Consider the following 17296-nt stretch of genomic DNA (forward strand, 5'->3'; position numbering starts at 1 on the left):
CAATGCCATTCCAAGGCTCTTTTAAAGAAGGGCAAAATGACAATACCAAGCTTTATAAAGGTGGCTGATGTTACACATACACACATTTCACCTATCTTTTCATTCAGGAAATACAATCAGCTCCAAGAGAGCCCTGGATAACTTGTGCGACGCATGAGTCCATACCCTCACACTAAGCTGAATACTTTCTCCAGGAAAAGAGTAGAAAGTAGACAACTTCTGTCTAGGTGGGGGTTCGACTATTTTCTGGATTCAGTCATGGCATTGGTGGTGATTCTGGACTTATATGAAATACTCCTGTAAAAGGAAGTGAGTTTTCTAGTCCTCCAGGGCCCTTCATTGAACATCTATAGAATGATACTTGGCAAGATCAGGGCTTCACAAATCTGAAGAGGATGATCCTTCTAGAACGCTGTTAAAGGGTAGCTTCGAGATACTGAAATCAGTGACACACCATCTTTGCTCAGATGATACCCTCGAGTTCACCAGCTACCTCATGTTCACATTTCTTAGCTGGAGTCTAAATCACATTTCTTCCTTCATGACTCACTGGTATGTGAAAGGTTAGAGTGGCCAGCCACAGGACAGACAAAACCATGTTGCCTGCAATGGAGTATTTCACTGATGTGAGGATAGATTGGGAAAATACGTATCAGGGATAATGGAATATTATTTCACTTTCACATACTGTTAGCAAAAGTCAACTATACTTTTTTATTTTATTTTTTCAAAATAGTATGACTGAGATTAGAGTTTTGAGCACAAAAGTTTCTTTACCCCTTAGGAGTCACTGATATTTTGACTAGAGGATCACATGGGTTACCTTTCGAAAGAGGCATTTCACAAGACTCCCACCGAATATAAAAGGGCTGGATTTCAAGGTTGCCAGGATTCTAGGAGTAAATTCTTCAAGCTTGTATTCTATAAAAGTCTCCAAGCAAGTATTGGGGAACTAACGTTTCAAGTTTACTTTATCTAACTCTCATCAAGAGCTAAAAAAAATATAGCTGAAAAAATTACTCAATTACACATTATATCCTTACTACTCATACCCACCAGCCCTCTAAATTTATAGTTGCGCGGTTTGAAAAGAAAAATATTGACAGTACATCTACTAGAATAGCCTTATTTCTTTCTTTCTTTTTTTTTTTAAAATAATACTAGTGCTGGCAAGGATTCAGAGAAAAATGGGACTCTCATTCATTGCTGGTGGAGATGCAGAACGGTACATCTATTGCGGAAAACAGCTCGGCAGTTTCTTAAAAAGTTAAACATTCACATAATATACATATAACTCAATAATAGCACTGGCGAATATTAACTAAAGATAAATGAAAATATATGCTACACAAAAAAACTTATACAAATGTGTATAGCACATTTATCGATACTTGCCAAAGACTGGAAACAAGCCAAATATCCTCCAGCTGAGTCAATAAACAAACTGTGGTATACTCATATAGTGGAACGCTACTCAGTAATAAAAAGGAAAGAACTACTGATACATTTAACATGATGAACTCAAGTGAATTAGGCCGAATGAAAGAAGCCAGATGCATAAGACTCTATATTGTTTGTGATAATTACATATCACAATATAGAAAATGCAAAACTATAAAGACAGAAAATAGATCAGTGGATGCCAAGGCGTGGTTTAAGGAAAGGGTCATTGTAAATGTGTCATTTACAATAAATGTGTCATTTATGACACATGAGGGAAAATGATGTAACGGTTCTATATCTTGATTGTTCGGTGGTTACACGACTATGTGCTTGTCAGAACTTATAGAATTGTACACTATAAAGAGTGACTATATATTTTATGTAAATTATAGCTAACACACCTGCCATTTTAAATAAGTCATTTACTATGTAAGAAAACATTCATCCTTCTACTTAAAAAAATTATTAAACATTTACTATATGTACCAAAGATGGGGGAAACTCTAAAACATTCCTTAGAGTTTCTCTATTTAGCCACTTAAATTGTATCTCCTCTGTACGTTAATCAGCCTAAACCTCTTCCAATAGCTTTCCATTGCAGTGACCACAAAATTTGAATTCCTGGTATTGGCCAGAACAATGAGGCTACTGCCCATCTCTCTAATATTTTCTCCTGCCCCTCTCTTCCTAGCCAATTAGGATCCAGCCATCCAGCCACACAGACATTTTGTCATATGGTCCTGTCATTCTCACTCCTACCGTGGATCACTGAACTTACAAAGCTCTCTACTTACAATGCTCGTTTCTCTAAATCCCCTTCAGGCTGCTTCGTGTTCATTATTGGTCTCACTCTAGTTTCACTTCTTCGGAGACGCCTATAGTTAAAGTAGCAGCCACCTCTGAACCAATTGTTTTCTAGTCCTTTCTTTTAGTTTATTTACTTTTTCATTGCTTTTAACACGACATGAAGAAGTAATTTAAAAATTTTTCTTGATAAGTTTAAGGACTGAATGTTTGTGTCCTTTCAATATTCATATGTTTACATCCTAACCCCAACGTGGCTGTATTTGGAACCTCTAAGGGAGCAATCAAGATTAAATGAGCTCATGAGGGTGGGTAGTATGATCTGATAGTATTAGTATCTCTATAAGACACTAGAGAGCTTGTTCTCTCTCTCCACACATATACGTGATGGAAAGGCCATGTAAGGGCATAGTGAGAAGGCAGCTGTCTACAGTCCTCATCATAAACCAGGTCGGTCAGAACTTGATCTTGAGCTTCCAGGCTTCAGAACTGTGAGAAAATGATTTTCTGTTGTTTAGACCACCCAATCCACGGTATTTTGTAATGGCAGCCAAGCTGACTAATACAGTGCATTTATTGATGTTTTCTCCCTCAAGACTGTCAGCTTCAAGAATGTTGAGGACACATTGGCTTTGTTGTCTAGAACAGTGCCTGAGACATAGCAGATACTTAATGACTACAGGTCAAATGAATGAATGAATGAATGAATGACTGCAGAGCAGCTTAGGAAAATAAGTAGTGATTACAGTACAGAATGGCCAATGCCAAGATGGTGGGAGCATAGAAGATGGGTCCTTGAACTGGCAGGAAACTATGGGGAGAGAACTCAGAGAAGACCGACCATCATCGCATATTTGTAAGTGCTCAGTGAAAGCTTAACTAATATGTGTTTTCTCAGCATGCAGAGGTATTAGTAACTAGGGAAAACAGTCCTTTTCTACAAAAATCATGGTTTGCATTTAAAAGTCTCCTTTAGGTCTCATCTTTTACAAATCTTACTTATGAGGCAGTAAACAGAAAGTCTTATTCGGGGCTCATAATGACATGACAGGCACCCATGACCAATCCACAAAACAGCCTTCTCATTCACCATGCAGAGGTTAACTTCTGTGAGAAACCCAGTTTCAGCTTCTTTTACCAACGGAGTGCATTGTGTATCACAGTTTAGTGCAGCTGGTTTACTCTGCAAAATGTACCAATTGGAGTATTAAAAATGAAAGCAATCGAATTGGATTGACAGGCAGAGTTTACAGAAAATTCTATGGGGAAAACAGAGCAGAAACATAAAGAAACCAGTCAAGGAAACTGATCCGAACAAAGGAAACCCTTGGGGGTAAATTTAATGATTTTTATTCTACCTGCTCTAATCCTATCCATCAAACAAGAATTATATTTCATACTTCCCAGTGAGTTCCAATACAGCTATTCAAGTGAGAGAATCATTTAGAACAGAAAACATACTGGGAAGAACCGACTCAGCACTGTCTTCGTCCTCTAATTCTGGTATTCTGAAATAAGCTCTTCCCAAGTCCAAACATAAACCAGATAAATTCACTAGAAACCCTTGCTTAAGCCATGACAAGAGAGGCTGCTATTGCATCTAAGGCTTAGAGGTACAGTATCTAAAGAAAATATACAGGACCAGACTCCAAAATAAACCCTGCAGAATGAGTTTCCCAATCTCTTCACTTTTTCTTGGTCCCTGCCATGTATCTGTCATGGCTTGAAATGACTTTCAAATGACTGTCACATTAAAAAAAAATCCAAATAAATACTTGAAGCATAGGTGTCATGTTCTTGAGGAACAGAGAAGAGAAAATGGACAGACCTTGCTAGCCATAATAGCAAAACTAAGGTAATTCTAAACATGTAATTCTATGCTTCTGTATTTGGTAATATATGCATTATACTTTGCAAATGTTTCCCTAGAAAACTGGGAATGAATCCTTTAACAAACTATGGTCCTGGGAATAGTTTCCTCTCTTAAGCAATAGTTTTTTGCCAAAATTCACATAACATTATATGTATAACAAGCGTTCCTTTTGTGTTTTGCCCAGTGCTTCTAAATTAGAAGTGATTTTGCTCCCCAGGAGACATGCAGCAGGATCAAGAGAGATTTTTGGTTGTCACAATTAGGTGTGTGTGTGTGTGGGGGGGGCCTGCTACTGACATCTGGTGAGTAAAGGTCTACGGTGCTGCCAAATATTCTACAGCGCACAGAACAGCTCCCACGTTCAAACTTATTTGATCCCAAATGTCAGTAGTGTTGAGGTTGAGAAAGCTTGCCTTAGGAATATGAACTAGTAACTTCTGGAGGGGTGTCACGTAAACCAAACAGCAAATACCAAAGTGGCTAAAACAAGTGAACTGAGCATGGTCTACCTACAGACTCTAAGGTGGCCTTTCAAAAACTTACTATGTTTAAGGAATGCAGAGTCACTTGGCACTCTGGCACTTAAAACAAGTCGCCCCCAGAAGTCCAGAAAATGCAAGTCTAGGTCCCTAATAGGACATTAGTTTGGCTGCAGAAAAAGAACCTTCAGGGGTTTGGCAGTCAGTAGTAATACGGTGAAGTCTTATTTCATTGACAATGACAAATCACATGGGTATATCACTACCCCCAGGGTAGGCTGGTTTTTACTGTAGAAAATCACACATGATCCTGCACACTGAAATAAACAGCACTGGTTTGTCTTCCGTGTCCACAGGCAATATTCTTAGTCAGGACCATGAATGCTATCCTCAGGGTAACGCTCTAGCATGAGATCAATAAGTTATTGGCCATTTTTATTGTAATATCAATGTATCCTTCACATTAGATCCCTTCGCTGTTGCAATGAGATAAGGTTCCTGTATCACTTAATATCAAGTGCCCTGTATAAAGCTGCTGGTAAACCAATGCCATACAAAACATTCTTTTTCCTATCTCTTCTAAGAATATATTTTACTCAAATAAAATGATTCAAGAGGCTTGTACACAGCAGCGCTTAGTAAAAAAGCACAGGAAAGATGAGTTTTTGAATACAGGGATGGATTATTTCTCACCTCCCACACTCATATTGGAAAGTGATGTAATTTCATATGGGACTGCTAAAAAAGCAATAGGGCAATACTAATAATGAATTATAGAGTTATGACAGATAGTTTTGAAAGAAGAATGGACATTTTTATTCTCATAAGTTCACCTATAGTAAAAAAAGTATTATGGTTTTTACTTTCCCTCTGTGACCCAGACACTTCTTCCCTGTAGCCTTCAAAGCCTTAAACAGAAATGACATTGGACTTATATTTTTAAAGTGATGTTTTGGATCGATTCAAGCAGATGACAAAACTGACATCTTCTATTGTCAGGCAAACAGCACAGATTCACCACGGTCTACATTTACAAACGTTTGTTCTTCATTAGCTAAAAATCAAGCTAAATGTGGGAATATTTATTTCGGTTGCATGTGGCTGTGTTAATGTGGAGGTTATGCAGTGCAAAACATTCAACTCTTCACAGAGTTTGTGTAGCTACTAGCTACAACCCAGCCATGCGCGCGTGTTTGCTTATGATGCTTAGAAAACCCTATAGCTTAGTATACAGCTAGCTACTGGGTACCACAGGATCATCAAACATGTTCTGCACCTAGGACACGGGACATCTCCAAGAGAAAGGACAGTGCCAGTGTTCCATCAAGAAGCTTTCCAATTCCCCATTAGAATGCAACTGCCTCCCCTCTGCGGTCCTATGGCCTTGATTCTTATCTTTTTGAAAAGAAAGTCCCTATCACTCCGTTGGCTTTCCCCAGCAAACCACTCTGACCATTTCTTGTGTAATCTTTCAGGAATATTTTAAACATACAAAAGTTAATCTATATCTAAATCTCATAGGGCATTGTTCTTGTATTGCAACACTATTTGCATTGTACATATCTCATACCAGATTTGTGTACAGGTCTATTGTCCCTGTATGATGTGAAAGTGTTCTTCTTCAAATATGTACTACCAAAATAATTTTACACAGTGCGATAGATAGATATCAAAAGAAAAAAATAGAGCTTGTTGACCTGAATTGATTCAGCAAGAATCAGTCTTTAACACAATTAACTGGATTAGAGTGAGTTGCAATTATAACTTTTGATACCATTTATTCTATGTAAAATGGGACCAGTTTCTTCCCTACAGTAATAAATATATCTCTTTCTGTTAGGTCACTGCTCTTTGAGGTAATTTTGACTGCTACATCGAATACAGCAATCTGAGCAGAATTAAAATACTTTACTCTGGACATTCTAGATCCCTTAATATGTTAAAGTATCTAAATTGCTTCCACACCTCTAAGATGTATATGCTAATGTTAGGTCCAGGGACAATATGTTGAGAAAATATTTGTGGTTCTTTTGCAATCCTACAAGCTTAGAAATTATTGTTCTACTAGTGCTCTTTTATTCAAATGTTACCATATAAGGTAATAAAACCAAAGATGAATAAAACATTTAAAAATCATCTATGTGAAGTATCAAAAGAATAAGATTAATTAGCTACAATCTTCCTATATTTTTCAATTTCATTATGTAACACTCCTATCTTCTTGTCACCAAAAACACAATGGATAGTCTAAGTCTTCCAAACTCCATCCTTAACCCATGAGAAACTCATAGGAAGTTTGGCTGCTTTGGATGAAACTGGAGGCTGTGTTTTAGGAGGATCATATTAAGGTGTTACATGGGGACAGAGTGCGTTGATGTCTAGAAGGAGAAGGATTTCCATAATGCCAACTTGCTATAGCCAAGCAGATGTTATCAGTTATACTTCTTATTTCTCATTTGGCATTCACAACACTAGGTTAAATAGTCTATAAAGATGAATAAGACATGGAACCTGCCTTTATTGAGTTAGTAGTCCAGCAGGGAACTAAATATGACTGTCAATGGCTGCATGATAAAAAGACTCAAATGTATCATGGGGACATCAAATATAGTACAACAGTAGCATCAATATTTACACTGATGATTACATTATATCAAATAGGATTCCTTTAATCCTTACTAAGTCTTATGAAGAGATATGATTACTTTTATCTCCATTTCACAGGGGAAGAAGACAAACAACTTGCCCACATCTGATAAATGAGAGAATTTGGGTGTATATCTAGGCAGGCTGGTTCCGAAATCTGCACTCTTAACCGTTGCTCATACTGTTTCTCTTGTGGCTAATTGTGTAACTAACTGTGTCTGGTATGATGTGATGGAGTTCTTTAAATGAGAACTATTTGAAAATAAGAGAGAAAGAAAGGAAGGAGAGCACATAGGGAAGTAAGGGGGGGGGGAGAGAGAGAGAGAGAGAGAGAGAGAGAGAGAGAGAGAGAGAGAGAGAGAGAGGTCACCATGTCTGAACTCCAGGCAGAGATAACCCATGATTAACAAGACACAGAGGTGTAAAGTAGCATGAGATAGATCCTGAGAATCACAGGTCCAGTTCAGTTGCAGGAACCAAATTATGTAGCTTTCTTTGTGCTATTCTTGGAAGTTTGAGATTTGTTGTGTAGTTAGTAAAGTTTACCTAATACTTTAAACCAGACAGATTTATATTTTGTGATTACATTTTGCTTGAAAAAACATTATTCAAAAAGCAATGTGAAAGTGGTTTGGAGGAGAATTACATTAGAGGCAGGTAAAAGCTTAGTACAGGTAGAGGATGATGAATGCATGAACTCAAACAGTGGCATAAGGAAGAGCTGGGTTGAAGATATATTGCAAAGATATGCTGAATAAGTCTTAATGACCAAATTGGTCATGAAGAATGTTGGAGACGAGACAGGCCACAGAACTGGACTTTTCAATCTAACTGGTTTTAGAGTGGATTTTAAAAGAAAGGAACATATAATTTGATATTTCCTTTTCATTTGTATTAGTTTGTGTTGTATTATGAAGAGCTGATGAGGATACTGACCTGTTTGGGACATGCAAAGATGTCCAGTAGCAATACCTAATAAGCAGTTAGAAGCACAGTTTATCGTGCTCTGCATCTAGTTAGATATGAACTTGAAGGACAGACTTGGGAGTCTTCAATTCCTAAGAGTAAGATGAGTAAATGAAATCAACCAGAGAGAAGACAGTGAAAAGGGAGTAGACTCAGGAAGACTAGCAAAAGTGAGTAGAGGAGGTGGAATAATAAGGATTTGAATAAGCAGGGAGAGCAAGGAACGAGGAAGATTAGCAAAGAATGGAGTTGTGGGAGCCAAGAGATAAGAAATTTTCAAGAAGGTATAAGAGGTAGAAGAAAAGCCAAAAAAAAAAAAAAGTTCAATGAGGCAAGATTTGAAATAGAGTAAGGACTAGAAAAGTTACAGTTACAAAAGCAAATCTGGAGATCTTTGGATACATCCGGAAGGGAAATTCCAATAAAGTTTGGGACCAGAATTCATACTTTAATCGAATTAATTAGATAAGAAGACAGCATGTACAGAAAACTGAAGCAGTTGACCTGTGAGGGGAAGGCTAAAATAGTGTGGTCAACAGAAGTACTTGTTTTTTTTTTGTTTTGTTTTGTTTTTTTTTTAGCTGAGCCATCCCGCCACCTGTTGGCAGCTCACGGCTGCTCAGCTCGGGCTGACTCGAACCACTGTTGCTCAGAGCTCAAACTCTTGAGCGAGCTCTTAACCAACTGAGCCACTCAGCCAGCCCTCAACAGAAGTGATCTCATTAGCAGGAAAGGGCTTTTTTGCTTCTACCCTTGGTATAGATGGGAAAGTCTTGAGTATATCTACAAGCTGAAAGAAATATCCAATGTAAAGAAAGGTATGGAAGAAAGGGGTTGTTTGATGAAATAACGTTCTGCATCAAATGAGAGAACATAAAATAAAAAAAAATAGGTATCCATAGTATCATACCTAAAATTGATTTCATGAGAAAGTTCCCTCATTGCTGTCAATATCTAAGTGGGCTACAGAAGAGAGTAAACCATTTTTTAACTGCTCAAATAGCTCAAAGAAAACAATATTACACTGTTAATATAAGATACCGATAAAGACATATCACATAGCAGGTGATTTCAGGTGAACACATGTACCACAATCAACGTTGATATGGTATAGCTGCAGTAACCTGAAATGTGGAGACCAGCACAAGAAGGGAGACCTGTTTACTGTGTACCAGGCAGTCCCCCCTGCCTCAATCATGGCACTGCCCAAAGGTCACCTTGGGCTGGTCAGAGTTGGAGCTGAAACTCTAGTTTTTTTCCCTTTAGGTTTATAATAAACCAGAATATTTCCAGAGAGGATGTGCTGAGGTTAACGTGGGCAGAGGTCTTGTGAGAATGGGTGACACGGGAGATGCTCTGAAGTCAGAGCCACTCATGGGAAGAAAAACAAGTATAATGGTGAGAAATGTTTGGCTTAAAGCTTTTGGGTTTAAATGTTTGGGTTAAACGAAAAGAAAGACAGATTGGAACATTTTTCTTCAGTACTGATTTCAGAGCTCAAAGATACCTTAGCAATTGAAATAGAAAAAAAAATATGGTCTACTTACCCATTCTGTATGGCAGCTGTGGGGTCATAGGTCAGAGCCATGCCAGCCTGCATATAAGAAGGAAAGGGAGAAAACAGATCTTAACGTTTTTAATGTGGTGCCCAAAACATTCAGCACACACAAAGATGTTTATCTTTACTTTCCGTGATTTAAGTTTATGTTCTCCTATATATTTCTCCACCCTTACTGCCAAGACTAGCATTTTTACTACCCACACACCAGGATGCACCAGTGAGTTACGGAGTTTTTATTATATATCCAGACAAACCAAGGAACAATGGAGTTTGGAGGCCTTCCATTTCTACTTCATCAACCATCTGCTGTCTAATCTGGTATCCTTATCATTTCTCACTATTGTCAAGGCGACCTAGTGTGCATCTCATGGCATAAAAAGCAAAGTAAGGATGAACCTTGTGGTCAAGATAAAAGTAAAAATTACTTAAAATGCGTTTGATCTTGTAGAAGAAAATGTTAAGAAATATTTATTTTGAAATAGATTGTATGCCTCAGGGGTATGCAGGTAATAAGTCACAGTGCTTGTCCAATATATCGCGAGTATCCGTCTCACTAAGAGTGGCCCAAAGGGAAGGTCATTTACACATGATGGAAATTCTAGGTCTTGTGGCTAACAAGGAGGTGGTTTTATGCTGTTTTAAGAATAAAACTACTTCTGAAAAACTACATTTCTGTAACTGGCAGTAGTTTGAGAAAAGAATATAAACTTCATGATTGCTGATGCACAGCCTACCACCTCCCTTTGTACATGTCATCACATTTGATCCTCACAACATCCCTGTGAAGTAGGCAGGAGCCACATATTCCCCATTTTATAGATGAAGACGTTGAAGCTTGGGGAGATCAAGTGACTTGTTCAAGGTCATACATTTGAAGGCAGAACCAGATTCCAACCCAAGTTTTCAGATGCGGGCTCCCTTCACAGCTCTGCTGTAACATTGACCTAGGCATTGAATCAGATCTGAGGATCATCACTAAGGAGGTGGGGGAACTTTCTCTGTCACCGTATGGACAGACCATCCTTTGTCCTGTGTCCCAGGATGTCAGCTTGGTTCTCACTTGTGAGCAGAAAGAAAACACAGAATGAAATTTAAAACTGACTAGGTTATCATTAGGATGGATCTTTTTTTTTTCCTTTTTTGAAATTTGAAAGTGAATTAGACCCATCTCAATTTCCTGGCTTTGCTGGTGTGGTATAATTCTGTAAGATGTAACCACTGGAAAAAAAAGGGGTGAGGGGTATACAAGGCCTCCCTTTCCATGTCTTTTGAAATTTTCTGTGACTCAGTAAGTATTTCAAAATTAAAAGTAAGACCAAAATGTGAATTTGCTTTGAGAATGTGTGTAGAGAATAAGAAAACCATTAAAACTTTAAAGAAAAGGAAAAAGAGCTTTTGTGTTTGATATTTTTCTAGTATGGTTGAAGGTGGTTTCCTGTTAGGCTTGTTGAATTCCTCAGGTGTAACATATAAAAATTCTCAGGCTTCCTAGCATAAGGCCTGAAGTCCAGTATGGTCTACTACTTTCAAGTTTAGATTACATGCATTATTTTCCCTGTATAATCATTTTAAAATTAATATTAATATTGGTATGAGGAACAAAAGTGGAGAGCCAAATATGAATGGGATTAGCATACAGGGAGCACACATAAATTGAATCAGAGTTTACAAACAAAGCGGAGTGACTGTCAGAATTCAACTGAGGTGCACACATATATAATGGTAACTGCATGTTACTCATCATAAAGAAACACACAACTGATAATATGACAAGCTGGGGACATGGGAGAGGCAAAGACAACAGTGCAAAACACATAGAGATCCAAAGTCTAAATTCTTTCCAGTGATGGAGTCTCTGCATGTGACCAGGGAGATGGCCCTAGACTGAGGAGTCCCCAGAATGGAGATGTCGAGGGCGAGCTGAAACTCCACGGTCCTGGGTGCTGGAGAGGATAGTTGTAAAAGCAGTCCATTTGGGATGAGATTTCCTTCATAGAAACACTAACCCTCTCTCCCCTAACTGATCTAAGATGGGATTTATGACAAAAACGGGCTTTATACCCAATATTGTCAGTTCATGAGAGATTTAGGATGATAATCATTTCTTCAGCCTCCTAACCACCCCAAATTGTTAAAGTTTTGGGGCACTTAGAGGAAGCCTTTCTTAGTCAACCCCACAATTACTTCTTTTCCTTGTATTTATTTCCCAATTGTGCTCAAAGACCAATACTATCTAGCCTTTCTTGAATTAAATATTTTCTTGAACACGTTTATTTGTTTTGGCAACTTTGGGTAAGATTGTTTTTTCTCTAACATTTTACTTGAATTCCTCATGGATTATAGTTAATGAATGACCTCTAGCTAAGAATATAGTCATCTCTATCTCTTTGTTGAATACATATTTGATAATCAGAATGCCTAAGTTGGATTCTTCCTCCATCTTAAAGTTCCATCCATCTTTCAGAAGATGAAAAAGAACTAAAACATGTCCATATGGTTAGTGGAAAGGATGTATGTTTTGGACTTGGGTTCAAGGCTTAGCTCTATTACTTTCTAGCATTGTGGCTGTGGGGAAATTGTTTAACCTATCGGAGCATCAGTTTCCTTAACCGTTAAGTGGTATGGTAATACCTACCTCAATCGGGTTGTTGTGAAATTTAAATGAGATGACATTTGTAAAAGGCCCAGCGCAGTGCCTGGAGACAAGATGTGTTCATAAATGTTATAATACAAAGCAAAATGTTGTAAGTGCCATATGAGCACATGTGAGCGGTATGGATGCAGTGGAGGAGAGCGGCTGGGAGTGGTAAGGGAGGGCAGTTGGAGGAGGTACAGCTGAGTGGAGCCTGGAAAGATGATTAGAATTTCCATGGATGGAGATGAGAGGTGAAGGCCTGCTCAGGCAAAAGGAATAGCATGGAAAAAGATGTGTAAATAAAAAGGGTGAGGTGGCTGATCCCCCTGCAGGAGAACACTGGAGGGAGCAATGGGAAGTAAGACTCCAAAAAAAAGGAAGGAGCACCTTGACTGCCTGGCTCCTCTTTGGGAGCCACTGGCCATTTTTTGAGCAGGGAAATTATACAATCAAACATGGATGGGACAATAAGAAATGGTATGAGTCCCCTGGAAAACAGAGGGTACATCCAGAGCAATGAGCGACTGGATAGGCATTTGGAGAGAGGGACGTGTTGAGAATCTAAGGTGAGATTGTCACTTCAAAAGGGTGGGGGATGAACACAAGCTTCACCTACTTCATGAATTTGCCTAGGGATTGTCCTGCCTCTGAGTGTCTTTGGCAAGAGGAGAAAATGTGAGTGTCAGGGAATATTGTAGGTGACAAAACAAGGCATGGGTTCAACAGCAGGGTGTTTGAACTTCACCTGTTGGCTGAATACCTTAACACAATAGGTAACATTTGGATGCACCTGGTTTTCATTTCATGTGTAACAGATGGTTGAGCTATAATTCTAGTATGATCTTAATGGAGATTTTGCGTTCAATTTCCTTTTGTCTCTCTCCACAAACGTAAAAAAGAAAACCAGTTTTGCTGTCCTGTCTAGCTACCTTTATGTTAAGCTAGCACCACAAAATCATCATTATGCAATTACCAGATTTTAAGGCATGTTTACAAATTTCAGAGTCATACAAAAAGTAACATAACTTGGGACAAAATGAAAATGTCACACTGCATATGCAGAAAAGTGATGTTTAATCCTGTCACTCTTTTGAAAAGGGCTTATTAGATCCACAAATATCGTCCATTTTTCAAGTCCATGTTATTTGTGTGCTGGAGGCCTTTATAATTTATTTAAAACAAAAGGGGGCATTTTTGTCATTTTCCAGCCGCAGCTGAATTTTGGATTGGTATTTCAGCTATGATAAAATATTTCTAGTCCTTCCAGACAGAATCTATACTAGAAGACCTAAATACTTTACAAGAAATCTTGAAATATGGTTTATTGGAATAATTAGGGTATCATAATTATTTTTGATAATGCAGGGGATTTATTGAGATGTATCAGGTTGAACTAAGAGCTATATATTTGATATTCATACTTTTAAATGATTAGCAGGTTAAACAAAGAGGTGACCACTGTGGAAATGCTGCTTACATAGTAGGGAGGAGGCACTGCCACTTCAGAAAGATCTGAGCTGTAATGCTTGGTCTTACCTGAGGAGCAGGGGTTCACTGACTACAATAAGGCCAATGAAAAGGTTGGCTGGTAGACTTATTTTTATCACTTTCAACCTATTTTTATATTGTAATTTGAATGCGGGTCACAAGCTTGATGCAGTAATCTTTCTACAGACAGACACCCACTAAAATTCCTGGAAAACTGAAACACTGATGTTTTAGCCTAACAGTTCTCCTTTTTCTAAATTCTGCCCTGACTCATGAATCATCACATGTCAATGAACTGGATGAATTACGAACAAATTATTACAAGGATGTTTATTCTTCTACAATCAACTTGAAAGCAACTCTTTAGTAAATATGTAGTAAATAGTGTATATTTTAGTAAATATTGTGCACTGAATTAGCACAAGATAAGTTCAGGAAGCCAAAGAAGAAAAGGCTAATGTAGTTTTCTTGATGCCATCTTTAAAAAGTGTATTTCATGCAACCTATTTTAACAATATTGACAACTGTTAGTTGGTTATTGTAAATCAATAAATAAAATAATGTAAAAGATGATGTATGTAAAAGGGGCTTGAATATTATAATGCATTATATATGTTTAGGTACTGCTACTGTAGTGAAACCTCTCTTAACTATGTTTATATTTATTTACCAGTATTTCTCTTTAAAAATCATCTTCTGTACTGAAGAAATCACGATACAAAATTCTGCGTACAATATGTAGCAAGAAATAAAATTTAAAAAATTAAAATCTCTGACTAGAAACAAAAGAGAATTAATTTCAACACGTTAAGTGCCACATGTTGGGGCATATAACTATAAATCACATTTTTACCTTTCATATTTTTCTCTGACCTATCAGGAGAAATACTTTTCTAATAGGGAGAAATCCCTTTCATTGGAAAAAAAAATACATTATAACTTGACTTTTTAAAATGTAAAATTCAGGAGTGGTGGGAAAAGGCATATCATTTGTCAATGTAGCATGGAACAGAGGCCTGATTCAGAAGTGTGCTTGGAAATGTCAGGAGGCATTTAGCTTTGCTAGGTCGTGGAATACAGAAGAGCTGGAATTGAATGGACCTTGGTGCCAGAAGGGTCAAGGTAAGAATGGGCAGGAGGTCACGGATAATGACTGAAACTTCAAGGTTAATGGTACAGTGTTTTTAGCCATGGAAGCTAGTAAGAATTCATAACTCTAAATGACCATACTGGCTGAAAAATTGAGGGTTTCGTATGTGATCAAAAGTGTGGCTATCCCAGATAGAGTAACCAATAAAAATCAACAGAAAACCGCAAAATGATTGATACTAAGTAAAGCTTTTGGCCAAAGAAAAGGGGCTTTTAACCTACTTCCTGTAAAGGAACTAATCCTAGGTATTGATATCCTCAGGGCAAAATTGATGGCAGGCTATTGGAGCACTTACTGAAAGGGGATATGAGAGAATGAACTCCTGGCTTTTAAAGGCACAAGTGGTGAGGCTTTACAGGGAAATGGCCCTGGCATGTTTCTCCCTATAGAGGCCATCAACCACATCAGGCAGGTGTCTGCTCTGACCTGCTGAAAGGATGCCCCCTGGGCTACGTGCAGCCAGCCCCTCTCCTGAAAAGAAGAGGAGGAACACATGAGCCAGTGGGCAAAAACATTGCCAAAGTCTACCGAAGGGAGAATATACTGCACGGTCTTGAGATAAGACAGAAGCATGCTAGCTAATTGTCCTCTAAAAGGTTCCTGCCAACCTGTGAAATAGTGCGCACGACACTCCCTCATTTTCATAACTTCTGAATCCAACAAAGACTTTTATTCCAAATTATATTTGATTAATTTGCATCATTTGACCAGTGGTCATTGTCTCCTTTCAAAACTCCTTTCTTTTGGCTTCTGTGAACCTCTGCTCTGGTTTTCTTCTGTCCTCTCACAGAGCAATTTCTGTTTGGCGTTTCTTGATCCATTTGCCTTTGAGATGTCAGCACTCAGAGCCAGGGCTTGTCTTTCTTGTCTCCCCTTCTGTACAGTGATGGCATTCACTTTCTGATCCCAACTGCTATTTATGTCATGGTGCTTCCTGAATCGTGGTCTCTAACTCAGGTATCTATCCTGAATTCCAGACAGTTATTGCCTAGTTAGATTAGCAAATTCAATGGATGGTCAGTGTCTAATTCAAGTTATCATTTCTTTGCTTGAGCGTTTACTAAGACCCTTTAGTAATAGTATTTTCTCCCGCCTTTGCTTGCAACTTCCATCCAATCCAACAGCCACGCCACTGTGCTGTGAGAACTGCTCTTGAAAGAGGCAAATCTGACCACGTCATGATCCTTTCTTTTAGTGGCTCACTAACATAAAACATGGCTCATAGAGCCCTTCAGGATCAAGTCCCTGTGCACCTACTGGCCTCCACAGCCTTCCTGTGCAACTCTAGACCCCACCCTTCACCGAACTCAGACATACACTCACCCTGCCCTGGGCCTCTGAGCCTTTGCTGCTGCAAGTTTCGGCTGGAAACTGTGCATCATTGTCTGGGAAAATTGAAATCCTCATCTTCCAGCCTCAAACTAAACATCCCAGACTCTTAAAGCCATCCCTCCATGTGGCACTAACCGCTGCCTTTGCTCTGTCCCTGTGATGCTGGATGGCAGCTAATATGAGGACCCTTTGTCATGTATGTCTCTCAACTAGATTCTTGGCTCTGCCCATCTTGTCGCCATGTGTTACTAGCCCGGTGTTTGGAACATAATAGGGACTCAATACATGTTTGCTAAATAAATTAATAAATGAATGAGTGACTTAAAGACACTTGAATTTGGACTTCAATCTGTATTGGAAAGTGGGATTTGAGTATCTTTTCTTTTTTCTTATTTTATTAGTAAACTTTCCTTTTAGAAACTTCCACTGAATTCAATTGAACTTCGAAAGAAAATGTTTCAGCCCTGGGCTGGTTAGTAGAGATGGAGGGAAGCAAGATGCTTATTGGGATTGCTCAGAGACCTTTCGGATACACCAAGAAAGCCAGTGTACCTGAGACGAATCACGAGCAGGATCCGAGGAGGAATTAGAGGCAGTGGACAAACAAATCCCTCTTCTCCATCCTATTGACCCAGGGTGGACGGAACACGATTGTTAAAAGCCATCTTGATATCTTTAGGGGTTTGTCAAGCAAATGAGGTGCAAGGGGTTTATCACTTAAAAAATAGCAAAAAAAAATTTAAGAAAAGGCAATGAGCAGAGAAAATTTCACCCCTTTATGTTTGAAAAAAGAACATCAAGAGGAGTCGTGCCGTTCTTTATACACTGTCATCATGGTATTTCTCCCTCTTGGCTTTTACTAAAGCCTTCTTGTCAGAGAATTTCTCTTATATAGCAATAGCGAAGGACAAGACAGGAA

The 17296-nt window shown here is 38.5% G+C and overlaps 1 protein-coding gene across 15 annotated transcripts in view; it reads right to left on the reverse strand.

Moving 5' to 3' along the window:
• The window catches only part of RBMS3 (RNA binding motif single stranded interacting protein 3), a 1293188-nt gene that overhangs the window by 105409 nt on the left and 1170483 nt on the right, over window positions 1–17296 (reverse strand). For all 15 annotated transcript variants that reach the window (XM_019660623.1, XM_019660627.1, XM_019660622.1 and 12 more), the window contains one exon: window positions 9759–9805. In XM_019660623.1, coding sequence (XP_019516168.1) covers window positions 9759–9805 — 47 coding nt within the window. The remainder of the gene's footprint in view (window positions 1–9758; window positions 9806–17296) is intronic.

Source organism: Hipposideros armiger, unplaced genomic scaffold (assembly GCF_001890085.2).
Source record: "Hipposideros armiger isolate ML-2016 unplaced genomic scaffold, ASM189008v1 scaffold_322, whole genome shotgun sequence".
Taxonomy (NCBI): domain Eukaryota; kingdom Metazoa; phylum Chordata; class Mammalia; order Chiroptera; family Hipposideridae; genus Hipposideros; species Hipposideros armiger.